The 16,770-nt window shown below is 51.2% G+C and overlaps 6 protein-coding genes and 1 pseudogene across 6 annotated transcripts; 4 read left to right on the top strand and 3 right to left on the bottom strand.

The window, feature by feature from the left end:
* Positions 1-1,381: 1,381 nt before the first annotated feature.
* On the bottom strand, positions 1,382-3,809 carry SAPIO_CDS2016 (uncharacterized protein; the record flags this gene model as incomplete). The annotated part of the gene is made up of 6 exons (XM_016785153.1): positions 1,382-1,782; positions 1,848-2,143; positions 2,202-2,308; positions 2,369-2,530; positions 2,931-3,620; positions 3,738-3,809. The coding sequence occupies 6 exons, from the start codon at positions 3,807-3,809 to the stop codon at positions 1,382-1,384; spliced, it is 1,728 nt and encodes a 575-aa protein (XP_016645450.1).
* Positions 3,810-5,038: 1,229 nt separating this feature from the next.
* Positions 5,039-6,768, top strand: SAPIO_CDS2015 (uncharacterized protein; the record flags this gene model as incomplete). The annotated part of the gene is made up of 4 exons (XM_016785152.1): positions 5,039-5,270; positions 5,326-5,929; positions 6,010-6,544; positions 6,616-6,768. The coding sequence occupies 4 exons, from the start codon at positions 5,039-5,041 to the stop codon at positions 6,766-6,768; spliced, it is 1,524 nt and encodes a 507-aa protein (XP_016645449.1).
* A 234-nt stretch (positions 6,769-7,002) lies between these two features.
* SAPIO_CDS2014 (Zinc-type alcohol dehydrogenase-like protein) lies at positions 7,003-8,216 on the bottom strand (the record flags this gene model as incomplete). The annotated part of the gene is made up of 3 exons (XM_016785151.1): positions 7,003-7,494; positions 7,565-8,007; positions 8,099-8,216. The coding sequence occupies 3 exons, from the start codon at positions 8,214-8,216 to the stop codon at positions 7,003-7,005; spliced, it is 1,053 nt and encodes a 350-aa protein (XP_016645448.1).
* Positions 8,217-9,459: 1,243 nt separating this feature from the next.
* SAPIO_CDS2013 (putative pyridoxal reductase 2) lies at positions 9,460-10,593 on the top strand (the record flags this gene model as incomplete). The annotated part of the gene is made up of 3 exons (XM_016785150.1): positions 9,460-9,496; positions 9,580-10,129; positions 10,200-10,593. The coding sequence occupies 3 exons, from the start codon at positions 9,460-9,462 to the stop codon at positions 10,591-10,593; spliced, it is 981 nt and encodes a 326-aa protein (XP_016645447.1).
* A 1,140-nt stretch (positions 10,594-11,733) lies between these two features.
* SAPIO_CDS2012 lies at positions 11,734-12,429 on the top strand (annotated as a pseudogene; the record flags this gene model as incomplete).
* Positions 12,430-12,776: 347 nt separating this feature from the next.
* SAPIO_CDS2011 (putative MFS multidrug transporter) lies at positions 12,777-14,422 on the top strand (the record flags this gene model as incomplete). The annotated part of the gene is made up of 2 exons (XM_016785149.1): positions 12,777-12,921; positions 12,999-14,422. The coding sequence occupies 2 exons, from the start codon at positions 12,777-12,779 to the stop codon at positions 14,420-14,422; spliced, it is 1,569 nt and encodes a 522-aa protein (XP_016645446.1).
* A 403-nt stretch (positions 14,423-14,825) lies between these two features.
* SAPIO_CDS2010 (uncharacterized protein) lies at positions 14,826-16,615 on the bottom strand (the record flags this gene model as incomplete). The annotated part of the gene is made up of 5 exons (XM_016785148.1): positions 14,826-15,426; positions 15,484-15,604; positions 15,834-16,169; positions 16,233-16,326; positions 16,418-16,615. 5 exons carry the CDS (start codon positions 16,613-16,615, stop codon positions 14,826-14,828), a joined length of 1,350 nt encoding a protein of 449 aa, XP_016645445.1.
* Positions 16,616-16,770: the final 155 nt, after the last annotated feature.

Below are 16,770 nucleotides of genomic sequence, written 5' to 3'. Positions count from 1 at the left end.
GTGAAAGAGCATAGACGAGGACTCTCCGTGAGAGCATGACGCCGGGTATACGCCGAAAAAATCGCGAATGCCGAAAAGCACCGTGATTCCTTGACTCCAGGGTTAAGAGCTGTCAGAGACCTGCAACTCATCAACCGATATTGTTGCCGACTAGGCAACTGGACCATGGGATGTGCGAGGATCGTCGAGTTAAGCCACCACTGGAAAGCATTCAAACCGAACCAAGCATGTAATGATTCCGGCAGCGTCCAACCATAGACACGGAAACGTGGTCCTCCCCCCCGATATCGATGGGTGAGCTAGCTAGTGGACCCCTCCACTGAGCCCGGTTGAGGAGACTCGGGGTGCTGGCCCTGGTCTTGACACTCATGTTAGGGAAGCACTAGGCCCGATTTAGCTTTAGGCCGATTGAAATTTCTTGGTTCTCCAGTCTTGTTTAGTCGGAGAGGATGAAATCTGCACTTGGCTGATAAGTTTATTTCACGAATCTGGGGTAAAAAGTCCCGAAAATGAGGGACGAGGAAAAAGTCCCACATTTCAACTCCGACGCATCCCTCCCTCACAAGGCGCGTGCCCCGCTGCGCTCAGCGCTCAGACAACTTAAAGCACTTCGCGGGGAGGGGGGAGATATCGAAAAAGTGGAAAAAAGCAGGTCTATACGATGCAGTACCTGGTAGCTATTACATTTTCATCGTGTTTTCGGAACCCCAATCTGAGTGATTGCCTGTTCCGATGCATTTAACCCGAAGCGACTATCCCTGCAGTTCCCCTGTCGGCTTCCCGTTGCTTGAATTAGAGGCCATCATCGCTTTTCGTCGCGGCGTTCGGCTGCAGCAGGATACCCTTAGACAGCATCACTGACCTCCCCTCGTGCCTCCCACTGAAGAGAGATCCCAAAGCTACTGTACAGCTCATCTTTCTGAGAGGGCTTCTTTGCGGGCCGTGCCTCACTTGTCCAACCCGGTCAAAGTCTCCCCGGACAACTTCACACTATTTGTCCCCTCGGGTGTGGTAGTGGTATTCAGACGGGTTTCAGGTTTGCGGTGAACGCACTTAATGTTCCTAGCAGCTCTGACTATTTCTGGTGTTGTATCCGTGAGCCTGGATGCTCCTGTCGCTGCAGGGTACCTCCAAGAAGCGGTGATCGCTATTGTGGGTATTTGGACCGAGCAATTTGCCCCTGGCGAAACACCCAGGGCCAAGGAGCCCCTAATGCTTAAGACGGAACCAAACCCCCCAGCTCTGTGCCGACGAAGAAGGCAAGCACGGAGTTTCTGGTATTTATGTATGGGTGATCCCGAGAGGTAGCTGAGTGATACTCTGGCCATGTTTTTGAGAAACAGTATCTTGAGACTGATAGCTTTCTTTCTCTACCCGTGCTCTAATTAATCTGCACCTTTTGGAACTCTGTAATAAGGTCATTGACCTGCCGCATACTAGTCTGATCGTACTTTCTCAAAATAGGGTCGGTCGATTCTGTGCTCCCATCAGCCACTGCGTGGTCGGATGAAGGGGGGAGCTTGTTCGCTGCAATAATGCGATCGACGACGACGTTGGTGAGCAGCCAGAACTCTGGGGCGAAGCGCATAAACCCAACTCTCTTCCACATGTTTTCGCCGGGTATGAAGTCCTTCGGCAGGACCATCGCATGGGGCGGCGATGTAGAGAGCTGGTCGGTGTATGTCTCCCAAACCAGATGCCAATTGGAGAGGGCGAGACGGACGATTCGACAATCCTCCGTTACGAATGAATTCTGCTGGAGAAATAGCAACGAATGGAATGCTAGCGTGGATATGCCAGTTAGTATTAATGTGTAGCAAATCACCAATGATTGGGTAGATCCGTACCGAGCAGAATTGCAAACAGATTCAAGGGTCCGAGATCCGCAAGATGTATGTACATCTCTGGAACCATGGTGTTCTTGCAGAACATCTCCACTGCGCCTCGGACAGTGAGGCTCTTCGTCAAGGCGGAGCGCTGGAGCCACTGTTGTATCTCCCGAGCACATTCATCAGCGGTTTGGGCTTGGAAGCAGGCTTCGGGCCAGGCCATGTGCATCAGCATTTCTTTGATGACCAGTCGAGGGGGTAGGTTGTTAAAAATGACAAAGGCGTAGTCAAAGAGGAATATCCACAAGAATGTCCTAACATTGTATTAGCAGCCTGCGCTCGATACATCCAATCCGCAAGTCGACTCCTCACCGGATCAGTTCCTCTCTAGCGATGTAACCCTCCCAGTCAAAGTTGTACATGTTGAGGGGATCATAGTCGAGGTGCCTCGCGGACGCCATCCCGATATCACGGGCCACCTAGTATGAGGAAGAGGGTTATGACTCTATTTCGCACGAGAATAGGGTTATAAAGCTTACCGACACTACCATGGAGAAGCGGTAACGTCGAACTCGTCGCTTGCTGGAATCAGTGCCCTCCCAGTTCTGGTAAACACAGACAATATAAGCGGCTTGGAGGGCCTGGACCTTGCTTCTGTTGGAACTCGGTATCCACGGAGCTGTCTCTGCGTTGGACCGCGTCTCACAGCAAAAATGGTCGTCAGTAAAGGCAATTTCTTCGATACAGTTGTACCACATCCTGGCCTGTTCGTTGTCTGCAGGATCGGGAGAAATGGAGGCTCTTAAATTTTGTCTTCTGGTCAGTATTGCGACGTCTATGTTAGGAATCCCTGGACATATCTGAGCGGAATAGCCTCTGAAACAGCCTTACCGATGAGAGCCATGCTCGCAACAAGAGCATGTTTGGAGTTTGCAGGGTTAAAGGAGAAGCGATGCATGAAGTTAATATTGGGGTGCCACACTTCCCAGTATATCCCCAGGAACTTTCGGATATTTCTTGGGGAGAAGAACTGCAGGCACTGCTGCTCGAGGGCGGGCGACCACTTAAGTGTCACGGGGCTATTCCGGGGCCTCATTGTACCACCTCCTTGACGCCGAGAAGAATTTCATATGTTTTGAGGACCAGGGGATCTTGGAGAACTGGGGTTTGAGTGAATGCTTCCGGCGTTGTGGCAAGGTCGACTGGATCTGCGGCCTCAACCAGAGGGTCGGCAGCAGTCTGAGCCTGGAGGATAGCTGAAAGCACCTGAATACGAAGATTTTCTGTGGCACAGTCAAACGAGACCAAAAGGCCAGTTCGGCTTGTAAAGTTGTATAAAAAGTCGAATGAGTATCTGTTAGGCTTAGGGATGGTCGTATCCTCCAAGCTCTCGGTCGCGACATCGAGGACGTTTGCCCAGTGGCTATCGTTGGTGGTTTCCGTGCCAAAGACATCTGAGACCAAGGTGTAGGCACCAGTGACACAATATGAGGGGTTTTCGTATATTGAGAACGGCGGGAATATCAAAGGGTCGGCTGGTTGACTGATACTCGGGCCATCACTAATACTGATTGAAGTGCCACCACTAACTTCAAAGTCAGGCTTCGATTCCTTATCCCGACTCTCATCAATGGTACTATCTCCTCGACGGGTGAAGGTGCACCTCACAGATTTGCGACGGCAATTCTCACAGGGTTGACCCTCGGTGCATGCTTTCTTCTGCTTCATGCAAAAATCACACGCGCGACGTCTGCTCTGGGAAGGCCGGGCACCGCCGACTACCTCGCAGCTCTGGCAGGTTTGGGCATGGCGTTTGAGTACATCAGCCCTCTGGAACGAACTGCGGCACCACGGGCATAGGAAGGGTCTGTCACTTGTGTGGGTTGCGACATGCCGCCGGAGATGTACCCTCCGCTTGTAGCGCTTGGGGCACATCGAGCAGGCGAAGGTGGGTTCGGAGTCGGGGCCGTCGTCGGACATTAGGGATGGACGATAGCTGCGGCAATGTGGGTTGAGGTGACTGGGAGGTGACTTGGTTCAGTTGCCGGGCTGGGGCAAGTGGGTGGAACTAGAGAAGTGGAAATATGCGGAGATGGAGAGAAGTAAAAGAATCCCTGTTCCTGAGAGAGTAGTATGGTGGTAATTTTGAAGCCTTTTGGAGAGGATAACGATTGTGATGGGAGAGAAAGAAATGGGCCAAGTACGATAGGTCGGGGCAAGTTCATCCCCATCCTAAATTAGGGTCTTAGACTCCAGGAGACTAGTAAAGGTCGACACTTGCTCGAATCATGTGACGACAATGATGTATGGTCTAATCTAGATTGATGGAGCCGGAAGCCTTCGTGCCTTCGACGCTAATGTCCATCCCAGAAATCCCGATGCTGTAACCCCAAAATTCGGATATCAGCATCCATCAAGTGGTGCTCTCCATTCAGTCTACGCTTAGGCTGTCGCTTTTGTAAATCCCTTCCCGAATCCCGAATCTACATTATCGTAACTGGGACGAAGCAACTCGGAAAGAAGTAATACCTGTCCACACCTTCCACTACGAGGTCTGAGGTATGGGCGAACGCGGTATTGTGGAAACTACCAAGTATTTTACCGAGATTGATTGAGCAGGGCGATTGGCATTTGGGAAGGATCATCGCGGACCTAGTCTTGGATCTAGGCTTCTTACCTAGCCTGGAAACGGCTGCCACTAACCCCCACAAAAATACCATGCAGACCCCCTTTTCCTTGTTTCCCCCGCATGAATCGAGTACGAAGTACAACGACTAGCTTTGTTTAGTGGTTGCGAAATATCGATAGTGCCCTCAACTGCCTCCCCAAAATACATCCCCAAGACCTAAGTAAGTTTAGCTCAATCGCAGCCGTCAAGGGTGATCCACTCTCCGGGATCGACCTGGGGTAAGTGGCCCCCTCTGGGAGTCTGGGTTTCGCCTTGGGTCGGAGGCGATGTGGGTACTGCCGATGTGGGTTTCCTCTGGAATCTAGATGCGGGTCCTCTCAGCTGCCGAGACGATCGTAGGGTCCCTGTAGATGGTATGCTTCCGAAAGGCTTCGAGTAGGGAGTAGGTTTCATGAGAAAGTAGAGGTCCTCCAGAGAATGGGTTTCATATATAGAGGTGGGAAGCCAGATGGAATGAAAGAGAAGAAAGCTATCGACGCATATGCTTCCTAGCTCATTTAAAAGTATCCCACTGCCTGCCATGATTCTCGATTCTGTACTAGAGAAGGTTGCCACTTTCAAGGCCCTCTTTGTCCTCACGCCGCCGGCAGCTGTAGCCTTCTGGCTTCTAGGAGCCGCGTATTCATATTACTTCCATCCTTACGCTGATATTCCGGGCCCCTCCTGGGCCAAGGTAACACGGCTTTGGCTTGCCCGTCAAGTCTTCGCCGGCGACCTTGACAAGACACAGAGGGATCTACACGAGAAATATGGTACGACTCGCATTCCTTAAGTTCACTTCACTTCTCCACTAACTAACGGCTCTAGGGCCGATCGTGCGCATTGCCCCTAATGAAGTCTCCATTTCCGATCCTGCTGCCCTCAAGACCATCTATTCTGTAAACGCAGGCTTCACCAAGACGGATTTTTATACGCCCTTCGCACCACACCTGTCGCCCAACGAGGACCTCTTTACTCAACGGGACGAAAAGATTCATGCCCAACGCCGGAGATTCGTCAATAACCTGTATTCACTCAGCAGTATTCTTCAATCTGAGAAATACATCGACGCATGTAGCAATGTATTCACTGCTCGGTTAGACGAGTTCGCGGCCTCCGGTGCAAGCTTTGATCTCGGCTTATGGCTTCAGATGTACGCGTTTGACGTCGTTGGCGAACTCTTCTTCGGTCAGCAGTTTGGCTTCATGGAGAAGAGCTATGACTACGGAGGCTACATCGAGTCTTTGGATACCCTGCTACCAGCCGTCGCCGTTTCTTGCGTCCTGCCATCCTACGTACGCCCTCTGAAGGTGCTGGGCCATCTCTTCCCACCCATGCACAGGGCATTGAAGGGTTACGACGACATAGTGATTGCCGCCAAGGCTACCGTGGCTTCCCGTCAGAAGTTGATGGAGGCAAACAAAGTAGAGAGGTACGTTTGTCTTGTTTCACAAGCCATGCTATGGTTCATAGCTGCCGTTCCACAAACTGACATAGACCCTATCTCACCAGGTCCGATCTTTTGGATAAACTGTTCAAGATCATGAATGAAAAGGACGACTTCGCCATCTGTGATATTGCTACTGAGACTTGGGTTTCGCTCTTCGCCGGTTCCGACACGACAGCCATTGCGATGCGCTCGATAATGTACAACATCATGAGAAATCGTGATATCTACGACAAGGTCACTGCTGAGATTGATCAGGCTACGGTGGAAGGGAAGCTTGGTAATCCAATCACGTATGCTGACGCCATCAAACTTCCCTACTTCGTTGCCTGTTGCAAAGAGGGTTTTCGTGTCTATCCCAGTGTCGGTATGTCGATGCCTCGACATGTCCCCGCGAATGGCGTCACGATCTCCGGTCGGTTCTTCCCCGAAGGGAGTCGAGTCGGTATGAGTGGCGCTGTCCTGCATTACGACAAGTCAATCTTTGGAGAGGACGCAGATGTGTATAATCCCGAAAGGTGGTTCCGGCCGGGTACTGAAGTGATGGAGCGCCACATGTTACACTTTGGCGCCGGACCGCGCACGTGTGTGGGTAAGAATGTAAGTAAATCCAAGTTACCTCCAACCCAATCCAGACCTTTGCTTCCCTCGCTGACTAGTGCTTTCCAAAGATTTCACTTGCTGAGATTCATAAGCTTCTCCCTCACATCCTCCGCCGATATACCTTTGAGCTCGTTGAACCAGAAAAGGAAATTAAGACGTTGAATTATTGGTTCAACAAGCAAATGGGGATTAATGTCCGAGTCACCCGGCGAACTGCATAAATGGGAAAAGGAAACTCTGGTATGCCATCACTGTAGCAGTGTCTGTAGGCTTTATCAAGTAGAGACAGTCTGAAGAAACGACCCTACGGATAGTATGTGGTATCCAACGATACCTCTGCAAGAACTACTTGAAGACACGTGGCCTTTTGCTCTGAGATTTATAATTCTAACGCAGTTATCATAACGATCGAAGATTAAGCGTCAGGAACAGACATTGAATATTCCATGCCCCATTCAATGTTCGATCTTGATGCGCAGCTTCCCGAAATGCTTCTGATCCCACATGTACTTGTAGGCTTCCTTCAGCTCCGAAAGTATGAACACCTTGTCATCCACAACTGGATGGATGTCATTAGCCTCGATGGCTCGGTTAAGGGCTTCCAGCTGGTCCCGAGATCCAACCATGATACCCCTAACAACGCAATTGTGCATCAATATGTCCTGAAAGGTCGGTTGATCGTTGGACTGGCCACCAATATATCCGATGATCGAAATGACACCGTCCATTCGCACGGCCTTTAGAGATTGGGCAACCGTTGTAGGCCCGCCCACCTCGACGACGTGAGCGACACCTTCCTGGTCGCCTGTGAGAGATTTAGCAACATCGCCCCAGTTAGGTTCTTCCCTATAGTTAATGATGTGGTCGGCGCCGAGTTTCTTCAGCTTCTCAGCTTTTACGGCGGACGAAGTGGTAGCGATGACTTTGGCTCCGGCTGCTTTTGCGAGCTACTTGGTGGTAAGACGGAGCGGCTGATCACGTCGTGAGGAGCGATCCTCGCGGAAAGGAACTACTCACCTGAAGTGCAAACATGCTGACACCTCCAGTGCCCTGAGTCAATACATAATCGCCCGGCTTCAACGATCGACCCTCAATGCCGTACAGGGCATTCCACGCCGTCAGAGCGGCGCAAGACAATGTACCAGCCTCCAGAAAATCGAGATTTTGGGGGATCTTGACGACTCCGAGCTCCAGGAATGCACCATACTGCCTCAAGGTCCCGTCGAGCTGGCCGCCGAGTCCAGTCATACCGGCGCTGGGGGTCAACGCTCCGCTCAGATGACCCTGATTGAACAGGGTGTACACGCGGTCGCCCTTCTTAAATTTCGTCACCTTGGATCCAACTTCAACAATCTCGCCAGCACCATCAGAGCCCGGCACGACGCCATCGTTGGTGGGTATTGGGTAGCCACCCTCAATCGGGATAGTGAGGTCTCGGTAGTTGAGGGAAGCTCCATGGACTGTTCTGAAACGTTACTATCTCGTTTCATTGCCCCATAGTGCCGCGTGAAACTGTCTATCATTTGCCGAAACTTCCCTTGGTATACTCACATTTAACCAAGACTTCGTTCTCGCCGATTTTAGGAATCGGTGCATTTTCGTTGTAGATCAGGGAATCAAATCCATTCTTCCCCTGAAGGGTCCATTGCTTTTGGGTCTGGGAAACCATTGTCGCTGATGTTGCTGAGGTATTGCTAAGGTGTTGTTGAGGGTGTTGCTGAGATTTGGATGCCACCAGATTTTAAAGTGGGCAACGCAAGATATAAGCAGATGGAATGGCTCTGCTCAATGCTATAATTTATGCCCCATCTCCCTTGAGGTATCAGGACATATATTGCGACATCATTGTGACAGCTTCACAGTTGATTTGTCAGAGGGTAGGAGTTTCCACTTGTATTTGAAATTGTAATGGGTCATTTGTAAGCAGTGGAACGCAAAACTCGATCTAGACTTCAATGTTAGATCTCGATTGTCATGGAACAGTGAGTTGATGAGTTGTGGAATAGTCCTACAGTTAACTCTTCCCGGCGTCGTTCAATACACTAGTTTGATCAAACCTGCCCCGTTGCTCGACTCATGGCTCCCACGTTCTCGGGACATGTCTTTGGCAGCTCAGGACCCACAGGAGAGCTGAAACACCTGGGGCGTGGGGGTCCTCGCTGCCGCCTCGTACCTGCACTAGCGCGATAGCTAGGATGGAGGATGCTCCGAATTCCCAGGGGGTTTAAGTTTCGCTCTACTTCATACTCTGATGAGGGATCCCAAGACCGTTAACATATGTCGGAGGAGCGTCCAATAGATTCGGTATCTTTGCGCCGCAACCGCCCTGTCTCCTTGATCTTACGACAGCTGCAGGGACCATGGAATCCTTGGATTTCAGGACCGTCGATGAGGCGGTGCGGAGAGTGTCAAGACAACTGCCAATACTCCAACGAGTATTTTAGTAACCTCTTTTATTAGAAATATCGATTTCTAATTTTACCTCTGACGTGCCTGTTCCTTCTTTGTCGACGCGTCCAAATTAACCACTGTTTTCCCACAATCCCTGCCTGATATTCCAGGTTTTACCTTTGCCCAAAAGCAGCGGTTTCATGGAAGGTGCGATGTGGCTCTTCGTCTTTGTGCCACTTCGCGGTTTGTTCTTGGAATCTTAAGTCCGATTAATATCCGGGGGGGGGGGACGGGAAAGTGCGAGCTGTGCGCTTGGTTATGGTGGGATGGCGATCCCCGCACTCCTCATGCATCGCCTACGCGGAGTTAGCACTTGCAATCTCAAGGCCGAAGTCGAAACGCGTCGTTATAAGTTGAACCCAGAGACTACAGAATCCCAAGGAGGCAGAAAACCGAAAGAGAAACAAAAACAGCCGTGCAGACCTATCGCGCCCGGCGGGTAACAACGAGCAAGAACGACAATGGCAGAACACGGTCCAATTGGCTATGGCCTCATGGGTAAGCAAGAGACTTGCTGTCTTCCCCTGAGCCTTTTTGGGTTATTTTCGTGTGGAGTTATGCTCGGCTCACACTTGAGGTAGGCTTAACTCCCCATCATGGCGGCATCCCGGAGGAACAAGCCTTCGAAGCCATGAGAGCCGCCGTCGAGGCTGGTTGCACAGTCTGGAATGGAGGTATCTTCTACGGGACGCCCGAGAATAACTCTCTAACCCTGCTCCGAAAATACTTTGAGAAATACCCCGAGGACGCTCCAAAGGTTGAGATCAATATCAAGGGCTGCACGGTTCCCGGTAAGATTGAGCCAGATGGAAGCAAGGAAGCCGTGTTCCGCGATGTTCAACGAGCTATCGAGCTGCTTCCACCCCACATCAAGAAGATCGACATGTTCGAACCGGCCAGAGTCGACAAGAACGTGCCCCTTGAAGAGACGATCAATGCCCTCAAGGAGTGCCAGGATAAGGGATGGATTGGAGGAGTGGCCTTGAGTGAAGCCAGCGCCGACACCATCAGAAAAGCCAGTAAAATCGTTAAGGTGGCTGCGGTCGAGACCGAGGTCGGTCTGTTTACCACCGAGGCTCTTACGAATGGTGTCGCGGTGGCTTGTGCCGAGTTGGGCATTCCTATCCACGCGTAGGTCTTTTTTTTTTTTTTTTTTACCAGTTGCAGGCGTGTACGGTCTATTTCGCTAAACGTAAACCAGATACGGAACTCTAGGGCATGGGTTCCTAACCGGGACAATCAAGTCCTACGATGATCTCAAAGAAGGCGATTTCCGACGTATTTTCCCACGGTTCTACCCAGAAAATTTCGACAACAACCTCAAGCTCGTCAAGGAGGTGGCTGACCTGGCAGAAAGAAAGGGGTGCACCAATGCGCAAATCGCCATCGGATGGGTGGTCGCCATCTCCAAGTCGGAGGGCATGCCCAAGATTGTCCCGATCCCCGGTGCTGCCACGGCGGAGAGGGTGCGAGAGAATGCGGGGGCAGTGGAGCTGACCGAGCAAGATATGGATGAGATCAACCGTATTCTTGCGCGGTGTGTTGTCAAGGGCGAGAGGTATCCCGTTCCTTTCCTGAAGCTTCTGGATGGTTGATGGGACCTAAGGTCGTCAGTATATTGCACTTTCGGTATCCGTTCTTTCTGGGATGGAGAAATCTCGAAGAGGAGCGCTTTTGCTGGTTTAATTTTAACGGCCGTGAAGAATTCGGGTTTCGATTTCGATGTTGAGTGTTGGCTGAAGCGGAACCACTTCCTTGAGAGTCATGATAATAGCCTGCCCCTCTTGATACGCAAACTCAAATTGACATCCCGCAGATCCAGGTTTAATGAGTCTTCGCTAGTCCGATGCTTTGCATTGATATTTGCTAAATGCTAGTGGGATGTGCTTCATGCTAGAAGACCGTTTACCGCGACCCCAGACTTGAGCACGCACAATTTAATGATCTTTAGCGTTTACGTCAGCGAAAACTCGCGGCAACAATGAAGCCGACAACGGAGACTGGCCTCGTCCACCACCCTTAACTCTCGAATTTTAGAGTTTTTCCGTTCTCATCAGCTTCGACGGCACCAGCCGAGAGAGCCCTGATCGTCATGCGGTTTAGCGGCTCGAACATTTTGCTGACACCACATCCACTTGGACACCATTTTCCCCTGTGCAACACAACCCGCAATGAGATCTGCAAGATACTCGGCATCCCGCCAAAAGGCCTGCCAGCAATGTGCAAGTGCAAAAGTCAAGTGCGATCGAAAGTCGGAATGCTGTTCTCGCTGTCAACAACGGGGTTTATCATGCATCTACCCTCGGAATCAACATTTGCCTGTCCCCGCCCAGGAATCTATGGATGCCCATGGAGTTGGTAAAGCCACAACTCCATCAAATGATTCTCCGACTCTGGTTCCATCAGTCGTCAGTCCTGGCGCGTTGCTGGAAAATGCCGGACCTAATACTGTGTCTCCCGTAAAACAGACACTGCCGAGCGGTACCGTTGTCGCGGTTCCGGAGTATCAGAGTCAAAATGATCTCGACTTCTCGAATCTGGAGCTGATATGCCCCATAGATCCCGAGGGCATAGCCAACCGTTGGCTAAACAATTTCATCCCAGTTCCAGGGCAGACCACCAAAGAATATCCTCACGTCATACTGCCATTCATTCACCGAATTCTCAAATCATACGTCGACTTGGCAATACGCGGTCACGGTATTCCACCGTTCGTTCACCGTTTACAATTGACCATGGATGAGACCCTACCGCTCTCTATTTGCTTATCAGTTATTCGCATCTGCAGCGAGCCACTTCGAGGGAGTGAAGAAGTTGTGGTCGAAGTGCTACATAGAGAAATGGCCAAGATATATGAACAACATACCACCTATGACGACATGAGTCTTCTCGCCGCTTTTCAAGCATATCTCATCTATGCAATGGTCCTGTTCTTCCGTGTCGGTCAAGACTCTACTCCGTTCCTCCGTGAGGCCATAATGAACCTCCAGGAGCTTGCATGTTCAAGTTGTCGGCTGGGCCTCGTGTGTTTGGCGGAAGAGCGAGGAGCTCGCCCCAGGTGGGAGGACTGGATAGTTGCGGAAGCAAAGCGGAGAACCCTCTTCACCATGAACCTTCTCGATAGTCTCCTCCTGACAGAGGATGGTCTACCAACTTACATGAGCAATGAATTAAAAGGGTTGCTGGTGCCTGGAAACGGGCCTCTCTGGGAGGCTACAACCAGACGAGATTGGATGGCCAAATATAACATTCTCCTGGTGAACTGGCAGGGTGAAGACCTCCTCCGGATTGAGGAGCTCTGGCCCGTTCCTGAAGATTTCGGTCCAGTCCAGAAGGCGGATAGACGGCGAAGGATCGATATGTGGTTAGAAAGTCTCGATGCCTTCGGGACGCTGATTTATGCGGTAACGAGCTGTACGCATGGTGCCTGATTTCTAGAGCAAAAGGAACCAGGGATATTTCGCCATACATCTAGACCCGACCACGTCGGTGCATGCAGCGCACGGTGGCCGCAACTCCGCATGAACACAAATCCCGGCTCGCTCCTCATGGGGTGCTCACCGCCGATTCCGGGCCTCGGTTGTAATAAGGGCCTTGGGACTGGAGCTTCACCATCTCAACTCCGATAATTTGTGGGGCTCAACTCCGAAATGCTGCCGCATATCCGATTTGGGCAAATCTCCACTTGGCCTGCAAGGTATTTAAAACTAGCGTTATGCCATTGTACGCTTCACCGGAATCGGCCAAAGATGGATGGTCGTGTGTTAAAAGCTAGACAATGGCGGAGGAGGATAAGAGGAGTAAGAGAGGTGCCAACTCCTCTACTCTCATGATCTCGCAGGCCGAGTCGGATCAATTATACACAATCTTCGACAAGCGGCAAAAGATTATCATCGTTTTCGTGGTATCGACCGCTGCTACCTGTAAGTCTTTTGATCCTGGAAGCATACACGTACACATCTTGAAAGCAGGGATACTAACGTAAGAAACAACGTTGAAGTCTCCGGATTCGCTTCCAATATCTACTTCCCGTCTCTTCCCACAGTTGCCGCTGATCTAAACGTCTCCGTCGAGCTTGTCAATCTCACTGTTACGACATATCTCATCTTCCAAGGTTTAGCGCCAAGCCTCTGGGGCCCCATATCGGATGTCAAGGGACGGCGGGTTACGTATTGTTGCACGTTTCTAGTACTGTTGGGAGCCTGCATCGGGCTTGCGGAGACTAAGAACTACGCGACTTTGATGGTTTTACGATGTCTACAAAGTACGGGAAGTGCTAGCACGATAGCCATCGGGTCTGGAGTGATTGGGGACATCACCACTCGTGAAGAGCGCGGTGGGTTGATGGGCATCTTCCAAGCTGGTCTCCTTACGCCTGTTGCTGTGGGACCGATAATTGGAGGTGCCTTATCGGACTCTTTCGGGTGGAGGAGCGTATTTTGGTTCCTCGCCATTTACTGCGGAGTCTTTTTACTGTTTCTTGTCGCCCTTCTCCCAGAGACTTTGAGATCCGCGGTTGGCAATGGCTCCAGAGCCCCATCGAATCCATTGGCAAAGTACCCTCTGCGCTTCTATCAACGAAGCACAACAACCCAGTGGTCTTCCGAGACACCAGAAACCCCGTTGCCTCCACCGAAAAATGTCGACGTCACAGGGCCTCTCCGGATTCTCACCTCGAAATACGCGGCGCCGATAATCATCTTTGTCGCCATGTACTACGCCATCTGGCAGATGGAGATCACTGCGCTATCCAGCCTCTTCAAAGACAAATACGGCCTTTCGGACACCCAAATAGGTTTGACGTATATAGCCAATGGTGTCGGGTCCATGGCTGGCACGCTCATCACGGGAAAGATTCAGGACTTTGATTACCGCAGGATGCACGCGAGGCTCGAGCGTCTCGGCCACTCGACCGATGTCGAGGACTTCCCCATTGAAAAGGCTCGCCTCCGCGTGGTCCCAATCTTCTCCCTATTGCAGTGTATCTCCGTCGCCCTTTTCGGATGGACGACGCAGTTTCCTCGCCGGGTTCATATCGCTGTCCCAATAGTGTCCACTTTCATCACAGGATGGACCGCTGTTTCGATGATATCGCTCGTCACGACCTACCTAATCGACATATTCCCCGACCGAGGGGCAGCGGCTAGTGCCAGCGTTAACTTGGCAAGGTGTCTCTTCGCCGCGGCTGGCACCAGTTTTGTAATGCCGATGGTGAATTCCATCGGCGTCGGCTGGGCTTTCACGATATGTGTTGGGTTGCAGCTCGTCGCTACGCTGGCAGCTGGCATCCAGTGGAAGTTTGCTGGCACTTGGAGAGCTGAGGAGGAAAAGAAAAGGAACAAGAGGAACTCGAGCATAGAGGCGCAGGAGGAGAGTGAAGAATTGTCCACGCCTTCAGGTGGAATCCTCGGAAGGGCCGCGTAGAGATAAAATGGGTCGCAAGAGTCACAGCATGCCACTCTCGGTAAGAACCGAGCTGAATTCTCAATTCCGATAATTCTGGAAGAAGTTAAAATACCCTCTCTTCAGATTCTCATAATAGACTGTAAATCAATTTTCAGGGACGGCTCGCATACTAGTATTACTTGCCATAAGGTGGCGCGTGCCCAAAAATGTTCTTAATACTAATAACGTTGATGGCATTCGCCCTAGTCGCACTCGCAACTGGAGCGTCGTTCATGTACCTGTGTGGGACAGATTTGGGCTGCTGTTTCTGCCTGGAAAGTGGCCATCTATGCCACGATTCCTGTACTACCGACATTTCCGAATATTTAGTGTATTTCTCCTATGTGATTTCCATGCGCTTCACGGTGCCAGGGGCCCAGGATCAATACATGTACCGGTATGATGGGTGATCATCACACAGCTCCTCCAGGGTCTTGCTCTCGTCCGGGTTAGGCTCTCCCCTCGCTTCCCACTCTTGAGCTAACGCATCCTTCTCCTTATTGTGACGTTTCATGAGATAGGTTAGCACAATGAGGAAGAAGAAGGTGAGCACAAAGAAACCCAAGAGAACGCCGTGCCCTTTGAAGAAGCGAGGGGGCTTGTCGTAGATCTTGCTGGCCATGATGCTGAAGGCCTGGCAAAAGATCTGCGTGATCCAAGTAGCGGCAGCTCGCTTGGTGTAGCCGGCGTTGCTGCTCGGAATCCAGCCTGACACGATGGCAACCCCCGGATATACAGCAGCCGTAATTACGCTGCTAGCAAAGACTCCAACGGCGGGATTTGTCTGTGATAAGATGATGATGAACCCAACGATGGCCACGCCAGTGACAATGAGCAGGGGAATAGATCGCATGACCAGCCTGTCGGAGATACGCGTCACGGCGATCAATGAAATGAAGGCAACTCCATATGGGATAATGGTGTAGAGCTGGGTGACCAGAGCCGAGTAACCAAATTCGTGGATGAAGGTCGGGAGGAAAATACTAGAAACACAAAGTTTAGGCAAGGCTTGAAATGTGTGGCAATGTGTAGGAACATACGAGAAACCGGTCAGGCCAGTCGCGTGGGTGGCGGCGATGAAAGCCATGAGCCAGACCTTGATATCCTTGATGGCCGTCTTGATTTGCCAGAACTCCACCTTGGCACCCATAACTTGGTGAGCTGTGAGAAGAGGTTAGAAATACTGTTTGTCAAAAACACAGGTTGGGTGGGATCAACATGCCCGCCTTCGATCTGACTTCAATCAGGCGTCGCTCTTCCGGATCCCTGAACCAAAGAGACCTCTTCTTCGCAAGCTCGTTCTCGGGCATTTCTGGAAGGACAATCCAGATAACCAGAGCCCAGACAAGTGTAGCCGAGCCTTCAATGATGAACAACCACTGCCACGCACGGTATCCACCAGCTCCCTCGAGACCTCGCTGAATGCCGTAGGAGATAAGGCCAGAAATTGCCCCAGCAATAGGTGTGAAGGCGAACAGATAGCTTGCCCGCACCGACATCTCCTCCCGACGGTACCAGAGTGACACGTACACAAACCCTGTCTGCACAGTTGCTTCTCCGAAACCCATGAACAGTCTCAGGACAAGTAGGTGGGCGTAGGTCTTAGCATAGGCGGTAAGGAGCGCAGAGACGCCGAAGACAAGAGCAGAGACAGCATAGACGGTGGGAGCATGGAAAACGCGAATGAGGTAAAACGTAGGCCCCTCGAAGGCGGCATAACCGATGACTGAATCAACGTATTTGATCAACTGCATGAACTTCGAGACTTATGAACAGCGGTTGGGCTTACAGAAGATGAGAAGACAATTGAAGAAGCGATCGTTGGAAAGACCAAGATCTTGCTGGAGCCCCATGATTCGAGCATTGCCGATAGCACCACGGTCCTTGCGAAAAAAAAAAAAAAAAAAAGGTCAGCTATCCGAGATCTTCATCTCTATGTGGCCTCTAATGACCACTTGTGACTGTAACTCTTACCAAGTACGCGAAAAAGTAAGACAATCCGAACATCATGCTGACAACAAGATCGGTCTTCTTGACTAACTTCTTCTCGGCCTGAGACCGCTCGCCGGTAGGGAGCGTCGCCATCTCCGATGCTACCTCCGTACGAATCTCTTCATGCGCTTTCTCGTCCGCATAGTCATGGGACGACTTTGCCCCGGCGTTGCGGTCCATGGTGGCGGTTGGGTGTTGGCGATTGGTGACTGGTCTACTGAGACACACACTGGATGCGTTCCAGGCCAGCAGAGAAAGATGTTTGCACAGTGACAATAACCACCGTCAATGCGATTGGAGGTGAGGAATATCACAAAGTCTTGTCCGGGGTAGTC

This window comes from Scedosporium apiospermum, assembly GCF_000732125.1.
Source record: "Scedosporium apiospermum strain IHEM 14462 chromosome Unknown SEQ_SAPIO_0077, whole genome shotgun sequence".
NCBI lineage: Eukaryota > Fungi > Ascomycota > Sordariomycetes > Microascales > Microascaceae > Scedosporium > Scedosporium apiospermum.
The sequence above is the reverse complement of the archived record's forward strand: the minus strand, read 5'-3'. Positions and strand labels throughout refer to the sequence as shown.